This window comes from Danio aesculapii, chromosome 17 (genome assembly GCF_903798145.1).
Source record: "Danio aesculapii chromosome 17, fDanAes4.1, whole genome shotgun sequence".
In the NCBI taxonomy this organism is placed as follows: Eukaryota; Metazoa; Chordata; class Actinopteri; order Cypriniformes; family Danionidae; genus Danio; species Danio aesculapii.
Window position 1 is genome coordinate 51,977,234 of NC_079451.1, and position 19,859 is coordinate 51,997,092.

The window sequence follows — 19,859 nt, forward strand, 5'->3', positions numbered from 1 at the left end:
TTCATTTGATTATTCCTTTCTTTATTTGATCATTCATTTCATTCATTAGTCATTAATTCAATCATTCAATCGTTCATATATTCATTTGATCATGCATTTATTTAATCATTCATTTATTCATTCCTTAATTTAATAATTTATTCCTTCACTTGATCATTAATTCCTTCATTTGATCATTTATTAATTCATTTGATCATTAATTAGTTCATTTAATCATTTATTCGTTTAATCATCAATTCATTTGTTTAATTATTCAATAATTCATTCATTTAATCATTCACTCATTCATTCCTTAATTTAATCATCCATTTCTTTATTTGACCATTTATTAATTTTTTGATCATTCATTTATTCATTTGATCATTCATTTCTTTATTTGATCATTCATTCATTAAGTCATTCATTCATTAATTTACTCATTAATTCATTTATTAATTTGATCATTTATTTAATCATTCATTCATTAATTCTTTAATTTAATAATTCCCTCACTTGATCATTCATTTCTTTATTTGATCATTTATTCATTCATTTGATCATTCATTGGTTCAATCATCAATTCCTTTGTTTAATCATCAATACCTTTGTTTAATCATCCATTCATTCATTTGATCATTCCTTCTTTTATTTGATCATTCGTTTATTCATTCATTCATTCATTCATTCATTGCTTCAGTTAATCATTCATTCTATCATTTGATCATTTAATTAATTTCATCATTCATTAATTTAGTCATGCATTCATTAATTCATCAATTTATTCATTCATTCATTCATTCATGTAATCATTCGTTTAATAATTCGTTTATTCATTTATTCATGTAATCATCATTGATATATTCATTTAATCATTTATTCTTCCATTTTGGTCATTCATTCATTTAATCATTCATTAATTCATTGATTTAATCCATTCATTCATAAAGTCATTCATTCGTTGTTGTACTCATTCATTCGTTCTGTTAATCATTCATTGTTATTCATTCATTCATTTAATCAATAATTCTTTCATTTAATTATTCATTTATTAATTTAATCATTTTATTCAATCATTTATTATTTATTAAGTAATTATTTTATTAATGAATGAAGCATTATTATGCAAAAAATATATAGTTTTAAAATATTAGAAGTTTTCTCTCTGATTATTTGCTGAAATGTAATTTATTCCTGTAATTGAACAAAAATTCAACATAACATTTGCAAGATGCTTTAACAATCTGCTCCATATCTTTGTAGAAACTGATGTGTTTAATTTTGAAGGATTCGCAGATCAATAGGAAGCTCAAGAGAACAACGTTTATTTCAAATAGAATCTTCTGTAACATTATGACTGTCTCTATAATCTTGGCCCACCTATACAGTGTAAAAAATTAATAATGTGCATATAGTCATATTGTGAGTTTGGCTTTTCTGCTTTGGCTTTTCCGGAAATATCCTCACAGATGAGTCTGAAATCATGAGACAAGATGTCACAGTTTAGCAGATGATTCAGCCGTCGAGCAGTCATGATGTCACTTCTGTCTGTGTGTGTGTGTGTGTGAGAGAGAGAAACAGAGACAGAGTGAGTGTGTGTGTGTTGTTTACTTTCTGTGGTTCAGCCCTGTTATGTCTTACAGATATCTACATGTCGACACATGCATGCACACACACACATTCATAAACACTCAAACCAACACAATCTCACGGCAATTCGTAACTTTTTGATTTAGTGGCTAATTCGTATGAATTCGTACGATCTAATTTGTACAATTTAGTACGATTTGCTCATCCCCCAATGACGGTTGGGTTTAGGGGCGGGGTTAGGTGCCACGCCTCCTTTTTAAAATCATACAATTTCGTTCGACTGAACTCGTATGAACTCATATGAATTAGCCACTAAACTGACAAAACGTAAAATACTTACGTTTTCTCGTGAGATCAGGCTGCTCAAACTCATGATTCGCTGAATGCTGGGAAAGGCCCTGTGATGAGTTAAAGGTGGTGATTATGTGATGATGTTGAGTGTTTTGTACTTTTGGGATGTGTTTTATTATTTGTGATGCATGTTAGTTTTATTTTTGCGTGATGCTTTGAAATTTTGATGCATTTGATTTTTTGTGATGCATTTTTTTCTGATGCATTAGTTTTGTTTCATGAAGCATTTTGATTTGTTGCGGTTCATTTTGTTGCACTTTTACATTTCAGGATGCATTTGAATTTTTTATAATGCATTTTTTTGTACTGCATTTTATTTTAGGATGCATTTTTATTTTTTGTTATTCATTTTTATTTTTCATGATGCATTAGATTTTTTTTCTGATGCATTAGTTTTGTTTCATGAAGCATTTACTTTTTTTGTAATGCATTCAAATTTTTTTATGATGCATTTAAATTTTTTATGATGCATTTTTTTATGTTGCAATTTTTATTTTTTATGTTGCAATTTTTATTTTTTATGTTGCAATTTTTATTTTTGTTTCATGAAGCATTTTTTACATTTTAGGATGCATTTTTTTTTCTTGATCTTTTTCTGTGATGCAGTTTTTATTTTTTTGTGATGCATTTTTATTTTTCATGATGCATTATAATTTTGTTCTTATGCTTTAGTTTTGTTGCATGCAGCATTTTTTATGTTTGTGATGCATTTTTGTTTCAAGCATTTATACATTTCTGGATGCATTTAAATTTTTTTATGATGCATTTCTATTTTTTGGGATGAATTTTTTTCAATGCATTATGGGATACATTTTTTGTGATGCATTTTTATTTTTTTGTGTTGCATTTTTATTTTTGTTTCGTGAAGCATTTGTACATTTAAAGATGCTTTCTTTTCTTGATCCTTAATTTTTTGTGATGCACTATTATTTTTTACGATGCATTTTTATTTTTACGTGATGCATTGAAATTGTGATGCATTATTTTTTGTGATATATTTTTTTCACGATGCATTTTAAATAAAAATCTAAATGTATTTTTTATGATTTTTTTTCATTTTTAAGTGATGCATTGAAATTGTGATGCATTATTTTTTGTGTTACTTTTTCATGATGCATTTCTATTTTCAAGTGATGCATTTATTTTTTTTATGATGCATTATAATTTTTTTCTGATGCATTAGTTTTGTTTCATGAAGTATTTTTAATTTTTGTGATTCATTCGAATTTTTGTGTTTTATTCGCCATGCATTTTATTTTTGTGATGCATTTAAATTTTTTTGTGTTGCATTTTTATTTTGTTTCATGAAGCAATTTTACATTTCAGTATACATTTTTTCTTGATCCTTTTAATTTTGTATGATGCATTTTTATTTTACGTGATGCATTTGGTTTAAGTTTTGCTTTAGTTTTGTTTCATGAAGCATTTTTATTTTTTGTGATTTATTTTATTGTTTCCAGCATTTTTACATTTCAGGATGCATTTGAATTTTTTTATGAGGCGTTTTATTTTTGGCATACATTTTTTATTTTATTTATTTATTTTTAAATTTCAGGATGCAGTTTTTTGTAGATTCTGTAAATTTTTTATGATACATTTTTTTTTTTTCATTTTTAAGTGATGCATTGACATTTTAATGCATTATTTTTGTTACTTTTTATGATGCATTTCTATTTTCAAGTGATGCATTTACTTTTTTTGATGCATTTGAATTTTTTGTGATGCGTTTTTATTTTCACGATGCATTATAATTTTTTTCTGATGCATTAGTTTTGTTTCATGAAGCATTTTTATTTTTGTAATGCATTTGTAATGAATTTTTTTATGATGCATTTCTATTTTGGGACTCATTTTTTTGCAATGCATTTTATTTTTTGGATAATTTTTATTTAGTGTGTGTTACATTTTTATTATTTGTTTCATGAAGCATTTTTATATGTCAGGATGCTTTTTTTCATGACCCTTAATTTTTTGTGATGCATTTTTATTTTTTATAATACATTTTATTTTTACAGGATGCATTGTCATTTTGATACATAATGCTTTGTGATGCATATTTTATGATGCTTTTTTATTTTTTATGATGCATTTTTACATTTTTTGTGAAGCATTTTTATTTTTTGTGATGTATTTTTGTTTTTTATGATGCATTTGCTTTATTCTGGTGCATTAGTTTTGTTTTATGAAGCATTTTTACATTTTTTGTGAAGCATTTTTATTTTTTGTGATGTATTTTTGTTTTTTATGATGCATTTGCTTTATTCTGGTGCATTAGTTTTGTTTTATTAAGCATTTTTATTTTTGTGATGCACTTTTCTTGATGCATTGCATTGTTTCTTGGTGCATTGATACTTTTTCATGTGGATTTTTATTTTTCACTGTATTGCATTCATTCTTTTGTGATAAATTTTTCTTTATTGTAATGCGTTTCATTTTTGTGCTGCAGTTTTTCATTTCCATCATGATCTTTTCTGCGATGCTTTTTATTTTTGCCTATTGACAGATGCATACAGTATAAACCAGCAGCGTTTCATTGAACTGGCCTCTTCTGTGATGATGGAGTCAGTTCAGCCCCTGTGCCTTCAGTGTGTCTGTAAATCCGAGAGTTCGTTTGTATGTGGTTTATTGAAGACGCAGTGTTGTTTATTGACTGAAGTGAGCTTGCGTGATATTTGCTGGTTAGGTGGAGATGAAGCCTGAGCTCATGGATCTGGAATGATAATGGATCCGTCCTTCCGGAATGCCCTGCTTTTCTCTCTCTCTCTCTCTCTCTCTCTCTCTCTCTCTCTCTCTCTCTCTCTCTCTGTCTCTCTCTCTCTCTTTCTGTGGTGTGTATGTGAGACTCATTCATCTCTTCCAGATGCAGATAGTCTTCTTTTCCTCTTTCTCAGACACGCTCAGAACAGACAAGCCTGTTTACATTTACTCAATGCATGACGCATCATCTGACCCACTATTCATTCATTCATTCATTCATTCATTCCTTTCCTTCATGTCAGTCATTGATTCATTGAGCAAAGAATTTTATACTTTATCAATTTGTTCTGCTCTTTGTAACTTTTCTTTATTAATTCATTTAAGATTTCATTCATCCATCCAATCATTCATTCATTCATTCAGTCTCTCATTTATTCAGTTTATCATTCAGTCAGTCATTCATTCATTCAGTCAGTAATTCATTCAGTCACTCAGTCATTCATTCAGTAACTCAGTCATTCAGCCAGTCATTCATTCAGTCACTCATTCATTAAGTCATTCATTTATTCAGTCATTCAGTCACTCGGTAATTCATTCAGTGATTGAGTCAGTCATTTATTCGTTCAATTATTTGTTCATTCAGTCACTCATTTATTCGTTCAATTATTTGTTCATTCAGTCACTCATTTATTCGTTCAATTATTTGTTCATTCAGTCATTCGTTCATTTAGTAACTCAGTCGTTTATTCATTCATTCATTTAGTAATTCATTCAGTCACTCAGTCATTCATTCAGTAACTCAGTCATTCAGTCAGTCATTCATTCAGTCACTCATTCAGTCAGTCATTCGTTCATTCCTTCAGTTACTTAGTCATTCACTCAGTCATTTATTCAGACATTCTTTCAGTCACTCATTCAGTCGTTCATTTATTCAATCACTCATTCTTTCAGTTATTCAGTCATCCAATTACTCATTCATTCAGTCACTCAGTCATTCATTTAGTAATTCATTCACTTAGTCACTCATTAATTCATTCATTCAGCCATCCATCCATTCAGTAACTCATTCATTCAGTCATTTGTTCATTCATTCTGTCACTCATTCATTCTGTCATTCATTTAGTCAGTCATTTAGTAATTCATTCATTGTCATTCAGTCATTCATTCTGTCAGCCACTTATTCCTTCATTATAGTAGTATAAAATATAACACACTAATACTATAAATGATCAAATATAATAATATAATGTTAAAATATAAAATATTATCATATTAAATATTTGTGTTAAACTGTTTTAACCCAGTTTAAAAAATGACCAGCAACACATAAACTTACATATGAAATTCTAAAGTAAAAAAGCTAAACATGTTATAATAATCTGTCTATTACTTGGGGAAAACTCATTTATTTCATTTGCTTTGTATTACGCAGCCTGAATAAAATGCTGAGCCTCAGCAGCGCTGTGAGTGATTCCTGAGATGTTTCTGCAATGAAAGCAGCGCTCGCAGTGTTTATCTGTGATCTAATGCTGGAATGAGTCTGAATCAGCACCAATGACCCAAAACACAGCAATGACCCAGAACCGCTCCGTGCAGGAGATCTGAGTCAGCTTTCTGAAACCTGCTGATCTCAATGTGCTCCATGTAGTCTGAACCAGGCCGGTAGTTGCATCCTTTACTATGATCAACAGAAAATGAAAAGTTGCTGTATTTTTAAGCTGATATGTCTCATTCTGGTGTAATAATCAAATAACTTTACTGCTGTACCATGACTGCAGCAGTGCAATGATATTGTCAACTCTATTATGCTGCATGTTATTGTTGGCATCTAATGAAAAAGTCACATCAACCTCTCACCCGAAGTTTATTTGTTCACACTGCCAGGCTTAGTGCTCAAATCAGATTTTTTTCTCAGATCTGATTTTTTTGCACGGCTGTTCACACTGCTCTTATAAATGTGGCCAATATCAGATTTTAATTTACATTTACATTTAGTCATTTAGCAGACGCTTTTATCCAAAGCGACTTACAAATGAGGACAAGGAAGCAATTTACACAACTATAAGAGCAGCAGTGAACAAGTGCTATAGACAAGTTTCAGGTGTGTAAAGTCTAACTTTTGCAGTGTGAACAGATCCTGTTCCTAAACTGACCCGCATGCGCAAAAGTAGAGTTACGGACAGCACAGAATGTCTAATTATGCACACAATGTGTATACTGTATGAAGTAAGCACGTTATCAGATCATGCTTATGATTATTACTCTTTTCACAGACAACCGTGGTGTATTTGATGAACTGTAAATGATTGTTCTGCTACTACTAATGTGTATTTCGGCATATGAAATCTAAAATAAGTCACTTGTGATTGAAAACACTGATCATTTGTGATTTATGACTATCGCGGTGCGCGTTTGTTTGACCACCGGTGTAGTGAACTCATCAAGGGTTAATGAGCAGCCACAGACTGAACTGTGAAGGCAGAGTTGTTTTATCTCCGTTTGCATTTCATTTTACTTCGTTATAAACAGCAGACACGTGCAGAAGTGGGGTTTGGGTGCTCGAGCACCTGCCCTTTTTTCTCTCTGAGAGAAAGTTCTCCCTCCTTTGCACACGGATCCCCTATTCGCAACACGCACAATACTCTTCACCTTCGCGATCAACCCGTGTCCCAGTCATTAACAAGCACTAGTTTTGCCTTCAAAATCTTTTTCAAGATGAACAACCAACTTTCTGTGGTAAAGTAATCACCATGTGTGCTATTCTACTGTGCTGCTGAGGAGTAGAGGATGTCTGCAGCACAGAATGATGACCCATTTCGCTCGAACATTATGTAAAAGGCACATGGAATCCGACATAAGCGTTCACACTGCAGTCGCATTACAAAACATCAGATCTGTGTCTGATTTAAGACTACATATGAAAGTAGCACAGATCTGACCTGAAAAGATCAGATTCCATGCGGTTTGGGCTGTTCACACGGTCATCACCTGAGTCACATGAGGGGGGGAAATCAGATTCAGGCCACATTTGGCTGCAGTGTGAACGTAGTCTAACAGAGACTACATGTGCTGATGAAGACTGAAGACACAGATGAGAGGTTTTCACTGACTATAGGCTATATTTTGTGTTGTTTTTGAACCTAAATAAGGACTAAATGTTTGCTGTGTGTAGTTTATCTGTAGTTGGTAACACATCAGAGACTGTAAGAGTCTGTATGTGTTCATATATGTTCATTTATTTATTTATTTAAGTAATTACAGACGTTACAGTAGGCTATTTCACACTATCGTTGTTATAATCAAATCCTGTTCATAAGGTTAGTAATAAACATTTATAGTATTTGTGTTTATGAAGCATCTGTGTTGTGAGAGGTGCTTCTCATATGATATGTGAACGACCCGTACAGCTTTACTGTAGACATTTCCTCGAGTGAGAATGACGTCGACTGAAACTGTCTGTCGCACACCACTATTGGTACCCTTTTAGCAGTGGAAACGCAAGCCTGATAAAGGTGACCCGCACCAACCCGTACTGTACCACCCAGTGGAAGCGGGCCATTGGGTGTTTGTATTAACGTGAGGTGTGTGTGTGTGTTCCAATTTAAATGTTATTTCTCACATATACAGTCTGGGATATGCAGTGAAATGCGTAAACAACCACTCGTGACCTTAACAATAATAACAATAACAATAATAATAACAATCTAAAATGTGTGTGTGTGTGTGTGTGTGTGTCTGCAGAGCTGCCTGCGCACTGAACGCGACTACGAGAGTGTGGTTCTCATGAGACTCAGACAAGCTGAAGAGAGAAAGAGACTGATCGAGCAGATGAAGAGAGAGGAAGAGGACGACACGGCCTGACACACACACACACACACACATTCCAAAATACATACATAAAAACACACATCGATAACTCAGAACTCAACACAACTTGTGATTTTTTACACACACACACACATACACACACATACACACACACACATCAATAAAGCCTTTTATGATTAATCTTTTACCTTGAATATTTTCATGATGCTTTAAACCGCTGCACTGATCATCACAAACAGGAAATGACCTGGTTAAATTCATCAGCATTCACACATGGAAAAACACTAGTAATTTATATTAAACACTGTAGTGTACTACATACTGTAGAGCTCATGAATCTACATCACGGTAAGTTGCCGTCGGCCATGTTTGTGGACAAACGCAGGAGCGGTTAGTTTAAACCAGTGAAAACAACAGAAAAAAATGACTGTTTTATAGTAATAAACCTCACAAACACTCAAATGAAATGTACTAATGTGCATATATGAGCAATATCACACTCGTAGCAGTGCGATGTGGCTATATATTGGCACTGGTGGGAAGCGTGCCCAGCTTAGCGTCCCAGCAGTGACGATACACAGCCATATTGCACTGCTACTCATGTGATATTGCGTTTATACAACAGTTCAACGGCACAATCGTGTATATAAAATAAGGAAAATCAAACACGGAGAGTCTTAAAACCCTTTTGTATGAGGAACTACTTTCTTACGCCATTCATTCACATCTGCAGCTGACATCAGAACAGCAGAAACCACTGCTCATCCACCAACGTCACTGTAGAGCTAGTGTTTGAATGATTCTCTAGCGCAGGGATTCTCAACCGGTGGGCCTCAGCGATCCTGCAGGTGGGCCGCAAGATAGCTAAAAACACTCAATATTATACTAGGATTTTAGGATTTTATTAGTAATATGCTTTATTTAAATGATCTAAGTAATGCACTTTCTCCTGTTGATTACTTCAAACTCAGGTGGGCCTTCAAAAATTGATCGGAGAAAGAAGCTATAGTCTATAGTGATGACAAAACAGCTGATTTTGCCCACTTTTTAAGATTATAAGGCTGAACGGCATGAAATGCCATCAGTCTACAGAGATTTCCCAGTATTTCTCTGTTACAATTGGGAGATAAATACAGCACTACAACATACAAAAGAGAGAGATCGACTTAGAAAGTCATTTACCTGTTTAGTACCGATTTGATCAGCTGTAGTTCGAAATTTTGAAAACAGGCTAATTTCGTCGACGCACTGTCTCTCAGAAATGATAAATGTTTAAAATAGGCACTATCCTTATAAATATACTGCATATTTGCAATCTAAACAACTGTGTTCTTGTCTAAAAAGCCTCAAAAGTACATTATGTTGTCCAACAGCTGCAATATTTGTTAAAGTGTAGAGTGTCCTCTGCTTGTTGCTGTATGTGAGCGGAGTAATACACAAGGGTGAAGGGTTAAGAGGCTGGACGAGTGCTGTTGCTCGCAGAATATCACACAGCTATCAGCCAATCAGATTCAAGAACCAGACAGAACTGTTGTGTAAACCTTTATAAATGCTCATTGTGTGTCTGAGAGGCTCATAATATGCATTCCACACTGTAAAAAGTGCAGGGTTCCACACAGTCCCTTCATGTTGCCCCAACACAAATCAATTAAGCTAACTTAACACTTTTAACAGATTTATTTTTTAGATTAGATTAGATTCAATTTATTGTCATCACACATGTACAAGTACAAGGCAACGAAATGCAGGTAAATGGAATCCAGCAAAATCTAGCAAAAAAACACACCGACAAGACATAACATTGCCACAGGGGATGGGAACAGGGGGTGTGGATATAGTCCGGTAAGGGCGGGCAGCCATTAGGTCCTGCAGCCATGGAGGCGCTGGTCACAGACCCGCCTACCCCCTCCAGTGGGTGAAAGCATACGAAGGCGTTGGATTGGGGCCAGGAAGTGTCGTGCTGTGTATCTGTGTGTGTGCGTAAGCCTGTAGAGTCCAACAGGTGTCCTTGACAGGGATCAGGAATTTCAGAGCGTCTCCTTATCTTGCTATCTGGGAGAAGTTGTTTTCCTCCAGCCGAGGCCGTTTGGCAGGAAAAAAGAAAACACAGTGAAGCCGAAAGAGTAGAAAGATACTTCAACTTTAGGTCAATACCTGCCAATTTCACAGATGTTTAATGTCCATCACTCGTCTCCAGATCTGGCCAAATCTTGTTGCAAAGCTGCTAACTTCACTCCGATGTTTTCAACTTGCGATCTAATATTGCAGTCTGGTTATTAGCAAGCCTGCCCATCAGCGCTTCAATCAAGCCGGCCAGCCTGGTGGGGTTTTGAGCAGCACTGACCGCTTTCATCATTCGTCGATACCCCAGGGCCCCGCATAAGCCCATCAGCAGAAACCCTGTTATCAAAGTTCCAAATAGGTAAATGTCTTTAATATCCTTCAGAAACAGAGCAGCCAGGCACAGGACGCGGCACTTCTCCCACCCGTCCATCACGTATCCAGCTGCAAACGTCTGCGCAGGACAGGTGGGCTCTCCCGAGCCCAAACTTCTCGTCGTTATGTGAATCGAACATAAAAAATTAAGTTGTTCCAATGAAATATCATAAATTGTGTTGTTTCAGCTCATTTTAAATAAGTAGATTGAACAAAACTATAAATAAGTATATTTTTGAGTGCATAACAGTTGTGGTGAAGTGGAACTGGAGAAGCAGAGGCGGATCAAATAAATGAATGATGAATGTTTATGCATAACTGACAGGGCATCAGCAAGCTGCCACAAGAAAACATCTCCATATATGACTTTCTTCATTACCTGCAGCACGAGCACTTACAGTTCATTGCTGATGAGTGAATATACAGTTGAAGTCAGAAATTTTAGCCCCCCTGAATTATCAGCCCCCCTGTTTATTTTTTGTTTAACAGAGAGCAGATTTTTTCAATTTCTAAACATAATAGTTTTAATAACTCATTTCTAATAATTATTTATTTTATCTTTGTATACGCAGCAAATGCAATTCTTTATAAAGCACATCTTTTAATTCTTTTTTTTGATACCTTATGCGGCACCACAATTTTAAAGAACTCTGCAATTTTCAATAAGTCATCCTCGCGGCAGCGATCAAACTGTTCCGCGCTCAGAGAAAGTGCGAAGGCAGTCGAATTAAAATCCATATTAACACTATTCGCTTCTCCTTCCCACACCAAAAAGAAAGCAGCCAAACTAAGAATAAATTGAAATGACTTACCCACCGCGCGTCCACATGAAGGATTCAAAATAAACGTTTTTGCTGTACAAAAACAAATGACGAGCCCTCACTTTATGTTACGACCCTAGTCTAGGGTCAAGGCCGCAATATAAAAGAACACCTGACAAATAAGATTCACTTTTACGACCCGTTTGTATCGGGTCTCTTTATTTGTCTTTTTTTTTTGTCTTTTTCTTTTTATCACCCAAAAAAAAAAAAAACGTGAAGCCAACAACCTCGAAGTGAACCCACAGAAAAATAATAAACAACAAGTACACACTAACTAAACACCCAAATGAAACTTACTACACATAATAAAATAACAGAAATAAAGATACAAAATCTGACTAAAAACAAAAACAGGAGAAAATATTTACATAAAGAAAAGTGTGGCGTTATATATTTACAATATATATACAATATTATCAATGAACAAACAAACACGCAAACAAACCAAAACACAACAATACAAGGATGGGTTTACAACACGGAAAACACAATCAACGATAACAACTTAGCAACAGGAATAACTTCAACTTAAAAACAACACACCAACAAAACTGGCTCTCTCAAGGCTGATTTATACTTCTGCGTCAAGCGCACGCGTATGCTACGCGCGTTGCATGCGCCGTGGGTCACGCCGATCACTTGACGTAGAAGTATAAACCAGGCTTCAGTCTCTCGCTCTACGCCCGTTGTTCCCTTTTTAAAGAACTCCCTGGGTTAGTTCATCCAATCCCAGGGCATGTTATCTGCGTGATCAAGGCGGGGCCTGCAGATGAAAAGAGGGAGAGAGAGACAGACACACACAGACAACCCTGCCAACGCAACATGATGACAGTAACTAATATTGGATTAGATATTCTTCAAGACACTAGTATTCAGCTTAACGTGACATTTAAAGGTTTAACTAGGTTTAATTAGGTTAACTAGGCAGGTTAGGGTAATTAGGCAAGTTATTGTATAACAGTGGTTTGAAAAAATATATAGCTTAAAGGGGGTAATAATTTTGACCTTAAAATGGGTTTAAAAAAATTAAAAATTGCTTTTATTTTAGCCAAAATAAAACAAATAAGACTTTCTCCAGAAGAAAAAATATTATCAGACATACTGTGAAAATTTCCTTGCTCTCTTAAACATCATTTGGGAAATATTAAAAAAATAAAATAAAATTCAAAGGGGGCCTAATTATCCTGACTTCAACTGTATGATATCAATAGAGATCAATAGGAATCAGGCTTCCTTGACCTAAACACCCAGAATGCATTGTGCTGTTACGACACAAGGTCTATTGTAAAATACTTGACTTAATCTGGTCATTCTGCAGTCGCTACGGTAACACAAGAACTACAGTATAGTACCACAGTTTACTACTGCATTGATTACAGGTTGTCAATTCACTATAGGTAATGCTACAGTATGCTGGAGCATTCACTAACAGAGTGGTAGCTACTTTAAAATACTATAGTATTGTTCAAAACACTGTAGTATTTACTAGAGATCCCGGTAGTGTGTTTTCCTGTGGGTTGTGTCTGCATCCTCTGGTCATCAGTTCCAGCAGATGTACAGTTTCTGGTGTTTGCTGTCCTCGCGGCGTCACATGGTTCTGTTTACTTCTGTGGGCTTTTCTATTGTGTTCCTGGAAAGACTCTCCTGATTTCTCATTACAGCTCAGGAAACACAATTACAGCCGCTGTCCTGAAGAAACGTCCCCATGTGGCTTCACCCCACGTCACCCCGAACCCCTTCATTTAGTCACGCAGTTTCAGGAGAGGAGATGGAGAAAATATACTCTTACAGCATCACTCGTTTATATTCGAAGACTAAATTATTGAAATTTCATTCATTTTCCTGCAGCTTAGTCCCTTTATTTATCAGGGGTCACCACAGGGGAATGATCCACCAACTATTCCAGCATATGTTTTACACAGCGGATGCTATTCCAGCACTACTGGGAAACATCCATACACACACACTCATACATTACGGCCAATTTAGTTTATTCACCTACAGCACGTGTGTTTGGGATGATGGGGAAACCCGGAGCACTCGGACACCAACACTGGGAGAACATGCACACAGAAATGCAGACTAGCCCTGCTGGGGTTCGAACCAGTGCCCTTCTTGCTGTTAGGCAACAGTGCGACATCACTGAGTGTTATGAAGCGGACAGGAGACAGAGGTAAGGAAACGTTAGGGTGTTTATTAAATGACAACAAGGAGCACATGAAGGATAGCCAGGAGGATCAGGAATGATGTTGGGGTCTTTTCCTCCGTGGCTGGGTAACAGGAATACACGAGGATGGACAGCACACACCAGATACAGCTGACAGAGGATGACACAGACTTGGAAGGACTGGAAGACAGGACGATTCGGGAGGACCAGGAAGACTAGGAGGAATACAAAGAGAACAGGTAAGTAAATCGTTTGTTTTAGCTGAGGATGACTACGCTGAGTGGTCGCTCAGTTGTCCGCTTTCGTCGAGACGAGCCCGGACAATGAGCGACTGGAGTGCTGTGCTTTTATCTGGTGCTCGTGAATGTGATGCAGCTGTGTGCTCATTAGAAGTCAGGTGATGGTGATCTTCGTGAGTGGGGGTCGTGAGAGCCTGACCAATCCATGACAGTACCCCCCCTCCCCAGGGCCCGCTCCTGAGGGCCGACACCTCCGACGCCGTGGTGGTCTCCCTCTGCCTCTAGGCGCTGGGAACTCAGGGTGGCTCTCATGAAACTCCACCATGAGACTAGGATCGAGAATATCAGCTCTGGGAACCCATGTCCTTTCTTCGGGGCCGTACCCTTCCCAGTCCACCAGGTACTCCAACTGGCCACCACGACGTCGGGAACGCAAGATCTCCTTCACTGCGTAGACGGCTCCTTCTTCTAGGAGCAGTGGAGGAGGGGGTTCCTCTTCGTGGTCAGGCTCTGTGGAGGGAAGAACAGGATCGTGATAGGGTTTCAGGAGTGATACGTGGAATGTAGGGTGAATACGGTAGTGAGAGGGTAATTGTAGTTTGTAGGTGACGGGGTTAACCTGTTCCATGATGGTGAAGGGACCAACAAATCGGGGACTTAACTTGCGAGAGGGCAGTCGCATGCGTATGTCCCGGGTGGATAGCCACACCTTTTGTCCGGGTGTGTATCTGGGTTCTTCAGACCTTCTCCTATCGGCGGTTACCTTGCTTCGACGGACTGCCTCTGCAGATGTTGATGAGCCTCGTCCCAGACTCTCTCGCTCTCCCGGAACCAGTGATCCACTGCGGGGACATCAGATGGTTCGCCATCCCAGGGAAAGAGCGGTGGTTGGAAGCCCAGGACGCACTGGAATGGCGTGAGTCCGGTGGAGGGTTGCCGCAGTGAATTTTGGGCATATTCTGCCCAGCCCAAATACTGGCTCCAGGAGTTCTGGTGACCACTGCAGAAGGTCCTCAGGAACCGTCCCACCTCCTGAATCTTCCTCTCTGTCTGCCCGTTGGTTTGGGGATGATATCCAGAAGAGAGGCTGACGGCCACACCTAGGAGCTTGAAGAAGGCTTTCCATAGACGTGAGATGAACTGTGGACCTCTGTCCGACACAATATCTTCTGGAATACCAAATGACCTGAAGACTTGATTAAAGATATTGTCGGCAGTTTCAAAGGCTGTGGGAAGACCTTTCAGAGGGATTAGTTTGACAAACTTTGAGAATCTATCTACTATGACTAGAATACAGGTATTACCTTCTGACGAAGGGAGGTCAGTGATAAAGTCCACTCCTAGGTGTGACCAGGGACGGTTCGGAATCGGCAAGGGATGGAGCTTTCCAGCGGGTAGATGACGTGGGCTCTTGGATTGGGCACAGTCCTTACAGCCCTGAACATATTGCCTCACATCCCTTGCCATGTTTGGCCACCAGAATCGTTGGGATACTAGCGAGAGAGTATTGTTGATCCCTGGATGTCCAGTGCCTAGCGAGGTATGTAAGGAGTGGATCAGATCTACCCGGTGTTCAGGTGGTATGAACTGCCGATGAGGAGGGCATCCCGGCGGAGCAGGGGCTTCCGGAGTGGCAACGACTGGAGGAGCGTTCCAGGTGATCGGACAAATGGAGATGTGTTCGGGAAGAATCTTCGTTGGGAGTTCTTCATGATCGTGATGCTCGTGTAAACGAGAGAGAGCGTCTGCTCTTAGATTCTTGGGTCCTGGACGATAGGAAATGGAGAAATCAAAACGTGAGAAGAAAAGTGACCATCTGGCTTGACGTGGACATAGTCTCTTGGCCTCTTTGATGTATTGGAGGTTTTTGTGATCTGTGATCACCTGGAACGGATGTTTGGCTCCCTCCAACCAGTGACGCCACTCCTCCAAGGCTAGCTTGATTGCTAGAAGCTCCCTGTCTCCTATGCTGTAATTCTGCTCCGCCGGGCTCAACTTCCGAGAGAAATAGGCACAGGGATGCAGTCGGGGCGGTGTATCATGATGTTGAGATAATACTGCCCCGACGCCGGTGGTGGATGCGTCCACTTCCACCACGAAAGGAAGATTTGGGTCAGGATGAGTCAGGAGTGGGGCCCTTGTGAACTCCTTCTTAAGAAGGCGGAAGGCTGCGGCTGCTTCTTTGGTCCACTCCAGTCCTTTGGGTTTACCCTTGAGGAGATTAGTGAGAGGTGATGTAATCCTGCTGTAGTCCTTGATAAACCGTCTATAAAAGTTAGCAAACCCAAGAAACCTCTGGAGCTCCTTAATGGAAGTGGGTTCTGACCAGGATAGAACAGCCTCAATTTTCTTCCCATCCATACGTATACCGGTTTGGTCAATGATGTATCCCAAGAAATGAATCGACTTCTGGTGGAATGAGCATTTCTCCGCTTTGAGGTAGAGGTGATGTTCTCTCAATGTGTGTAGGACCTCCGCAACGTGTTGGCGATGTTCGGCCTCACTCCGGGAGTAAATGAGGATGTCATCTATGTACACTATTACACAGTGGTGAAGAAACTCCCGGAGGACTTCATGAATGAAGTTTTGGAATACGGAGGGGGCGTTGACCAGACCGTAAGGCATGACCTCATATTCATAGTGGCCAGTAGGGGTCACGAATGCTGTCTTCCATTGGTCCCCCTCACGTATTCTTATCAGATTATACGCGCTGCGGAGGTCCAATTTAGTGAAGACTTTAGCTTCTCGGAGCTGTTCCAAAGCGGCTGGTACCAGAGGAAGGGGATATCGGTATTTTACTGTACCGTTATTTAGGACCCTGTAGTCGATGCATGGACGCAGCCCTCCGTCCTTCTTGGCCACAAAGAAGAAGCTTGAGGCGGCTGGTGATTTTGAGTGACGTATGTACCCCTGACTCAGAGCCTCCCTTATGTAATCTTCCATTGCCTGATTCTCTGGAAGCGAGAGCGGGTAGATCCTACCTCTTGGCAACTGGGCATCTGGAACTAGGTCGATTGCGCAGTCCCATGGCCGATGCGGCGGTAGCTGGGAAGCTCTCTTGGGGCAGAAGACATCATGAAAGGAGCTGTACTCCTTAGGAATGTGGATAGACTGCTTCTCAGGAGGGCTCTCGACCGATGTTGCAAACAAAGAAATGGGGTTCCGACCTTGAAGAGGGAGATTTGGAAAACAGGCAGGTGTACATCCAGATCCCCATTTCTTTATCTCTCCTGTGCCCCAAGAGATGATGGGATCGTGCTTCACCAGCCACGGGCGCCCTAGAATGATGTCCATATTTGCACCCTCCAGAACCAGAAATTGAATCCTCTCTTGATGTAACAACCCCACTTGAAGAAGGATGTCTTCGCATTGTCGATGGATACGGGTCGAAGATCGAGTGCACTGGGTTATCGGTTGTATCTGGTATATATGCGAGGACGCCTCAGTACGGAGGTGGAGTTGACGACAGAGGGATTGGGAGATGAAGTTCCCTGCTGACCCGGAGTCGATGAGGGCTGTGACAAGGAGAGAAATAGAGGCAGTAGTTATTTGTACGGTGGTAGTAAGTGGTTTACATTGTTCAATATTCGTACTGAATACACTCACTGAAGTCCGAATGGGACGAAGGGGACACTCCATACGGGTGTGTCCACTGACACCGCAGTATAGACACAGACCCCGGGTCAGCCTCCTCTGTCGTTCCGCTGATGTCAGTCTTCCAGACTCTATTATCATGGGTTCTGGTTCTGGAGAGGCTGTTGACTCAGGCGATTGGAGGAGTGCAGACGAGGGGGTGATGGTGTCCTGTTGATAGGAACGGAGACGATCGGAACATCGGAGAGAATGTTGGATGAATCTCTCCAGACCCATTGTATCATCTAATGTGGCCAGTTGGATTCGGAGAGTGGGTTCCAAGCCGAGCCGGTACGTGGTCAACAACGATCTCTCATTCCATCCACTTGCAGCTGCTAGAGTGCGAAACCGGAGAGCATATTCCTGTGTAGATAGAGTACCTTGCTTTAGATGATACAGCTGCTCTCCAGCGGCTACTTCCCCATCAGAACGTCCAAACACCTCTTTGAAATACTCCGTGAAGGTAGTGATGGAATTCATGACCGGCCCGGCTTGGTTCCAGATCGTCTCAGCCCATTTAAGTGCAGGTCCAGAGAGTAGAGATACGATGTAGGCGATCTTCGACTTATCTGTGGGATATAGAGAAGGTTGCATTTCGAATATGAGGGAACATTGTAACAGAAAACCATTGCACTCCCCCGCTCCGCCTGAGTAGGGCGCTGGTCGGGCCATGGGACTGGAAGGAAGGGCCGAAGAAGAAACTGTGGAGGCGGAAGTGCTCGGTGCTGGTGGTGCATTGGAAAGTGGAGCTGGTGGCTGTAGAATCCGCTTCAACTGGTCCACCAGCTCTTGAAGGTGATCGGGGGTGCTCATGTTGTCGTCGTTATGGGTCCGGGCTTCTGTTATGAAGCGGACAGGAGACAGAGGTAAGGAAACGTTAGGGTGTTTATTAAATGACAACAAGGAGCACATGAAGGATAGCCAGGAGGATCAGGAATGATGTTGGGGGTCTTTTCCTCCGTGGCTGGGTAACAGGAATACACGAGGATGGACAGCACACACCAGATACAGCTGACAGAGGATGACACAGACTTGGAAGGACTGGAAGACAGGACGATTCGGGAGGACCAGGAAGACTAGGAGGAATACAAAGAGAACAGGTAAGTAAATCGTTTGTTTTAGCTGAGGATGACTACGCTGAGTGGTCGCTCAGTTGTCCGCTTTCGTCGAGACGAGCCCGGACAATGAGCGACTGGAGTGCTGTGCTTTTATCTGGTGCTCGTGAATGTGATGCAGCTGTGTGCTCATTAGAAGTCAGGTGATGGTGATCTTCGTGAGTGGGGGTCGTGAGAGCCTGACCAATCCATGACACTGAGCAACTAAATATGAAATTTCAATATATTTTTAAACATCCTTTAAAGGAGTTGTTGTCAGATATTCCTTATTTGTAGTCTACTTTGAAATGCCCTCAGCCGAGTTAGATTTTGTAGGAGCTGCTTTTCTTTAGGGCAATATTGTGTTTAAAAATGGAATAATAAACACGCAGCATTTTAGAACAGATCATATTTTATTTAATAATATTTTTAATCACAAAAAGCCAACATAAATGACAAGATCTACAACAAACACAGTTTACAACAAATTTCAGACTGATCGAAACTATGCACTACATAACTTTCAGAAATATCAGACAGAGCAAAACCAAATGATACATAGAAATCATTTATTTAGTCTACTAAGAGACATTTTACTACCTTTTTACACAATCAACTTGTATTATATTACAATCACAAAACTTAATTGTATTAAAAGTGCATAAATGAAAATGAATTCAGGGATCTGGAATGACAGAAAGTATTGCGATTTCAGACACAGAGTTCAGATGCTGCACACATCTGGAATATATGTGTGCACCTTCTTATATGAAAGCTGACTGTGCGCTGGATTCTTCAACAGTGGTGTTTTACCGTGTTTACCTGTCTGCATTCACAGGGTGTTACTGCTCTCTTTATGCAGACACCAGACCAGCGTTTGACCCACTCCTGTCATACTGACCACTCTGTAGCCGATCTTATCCAGCTTGTCTAAAACCAGTCTTGGCGGCTCGTCCACGTGATATTCAGAGCTGAAAAGCACAGACAGATCATCGGGACATCAGTAGATGCATTAACATTCTGGGAC

At 39.4% G+C, this 19,859-nt stretch overlaps 2 protein-coding genes across 3 annotated transcripts in view; one reads left to right on the forward strand and one right to left on the reverse strand.

Annotated features, from left to right (window-relative positions):
- The window catches only part of dnajc17 (DnaJ (Hsp40) homolog, subfamily C, member 17), a 98,964-nt gene extending 90,337 nt beyond the window's left edge, over positions 1 to 8,627 (forward strand). The window contains exon 11 of the mRNA XM_056476758.1: positions 8,356 to 8,627. Within this exon, the coding sequence (XP_056332733.1) occupies positions 8,356 to 8,475 (120 nt within the window). The 3' untranslated portion in view covers positions 8,476 to 8,627. The remainder of the gene's footprint in view (positions 1 to 8,355) is intronic.
- Positions 8,628 to 19,254: 10,627 nt separating this feature from the next.
- The window catches only part of gchfr (GTP cyclohydrolase I feedback regulator), a 3,778-nt gene continuing 3,173 nt past the window's right edge, over positions 19,255 to 19,859 (reverse strand). Inside the window, exon 3 of one of the 2 annotated variants that reach the window (XM_056477206.1) lies at positions 19,255 to 19,803. In XM_056477206.1, coding sequence (XP_056333181.1) covers positions 19,665 to 19,803 — 139 coding nt within the window. In that variant the 3' untranslated portion in view covers positions 19,255 to 19,664. The remainder of the gene's footprint in view (positions 19,804 to 19,859) is intronic. The other variant, XM_056477205.1, reaches the window with a different exon arrangement.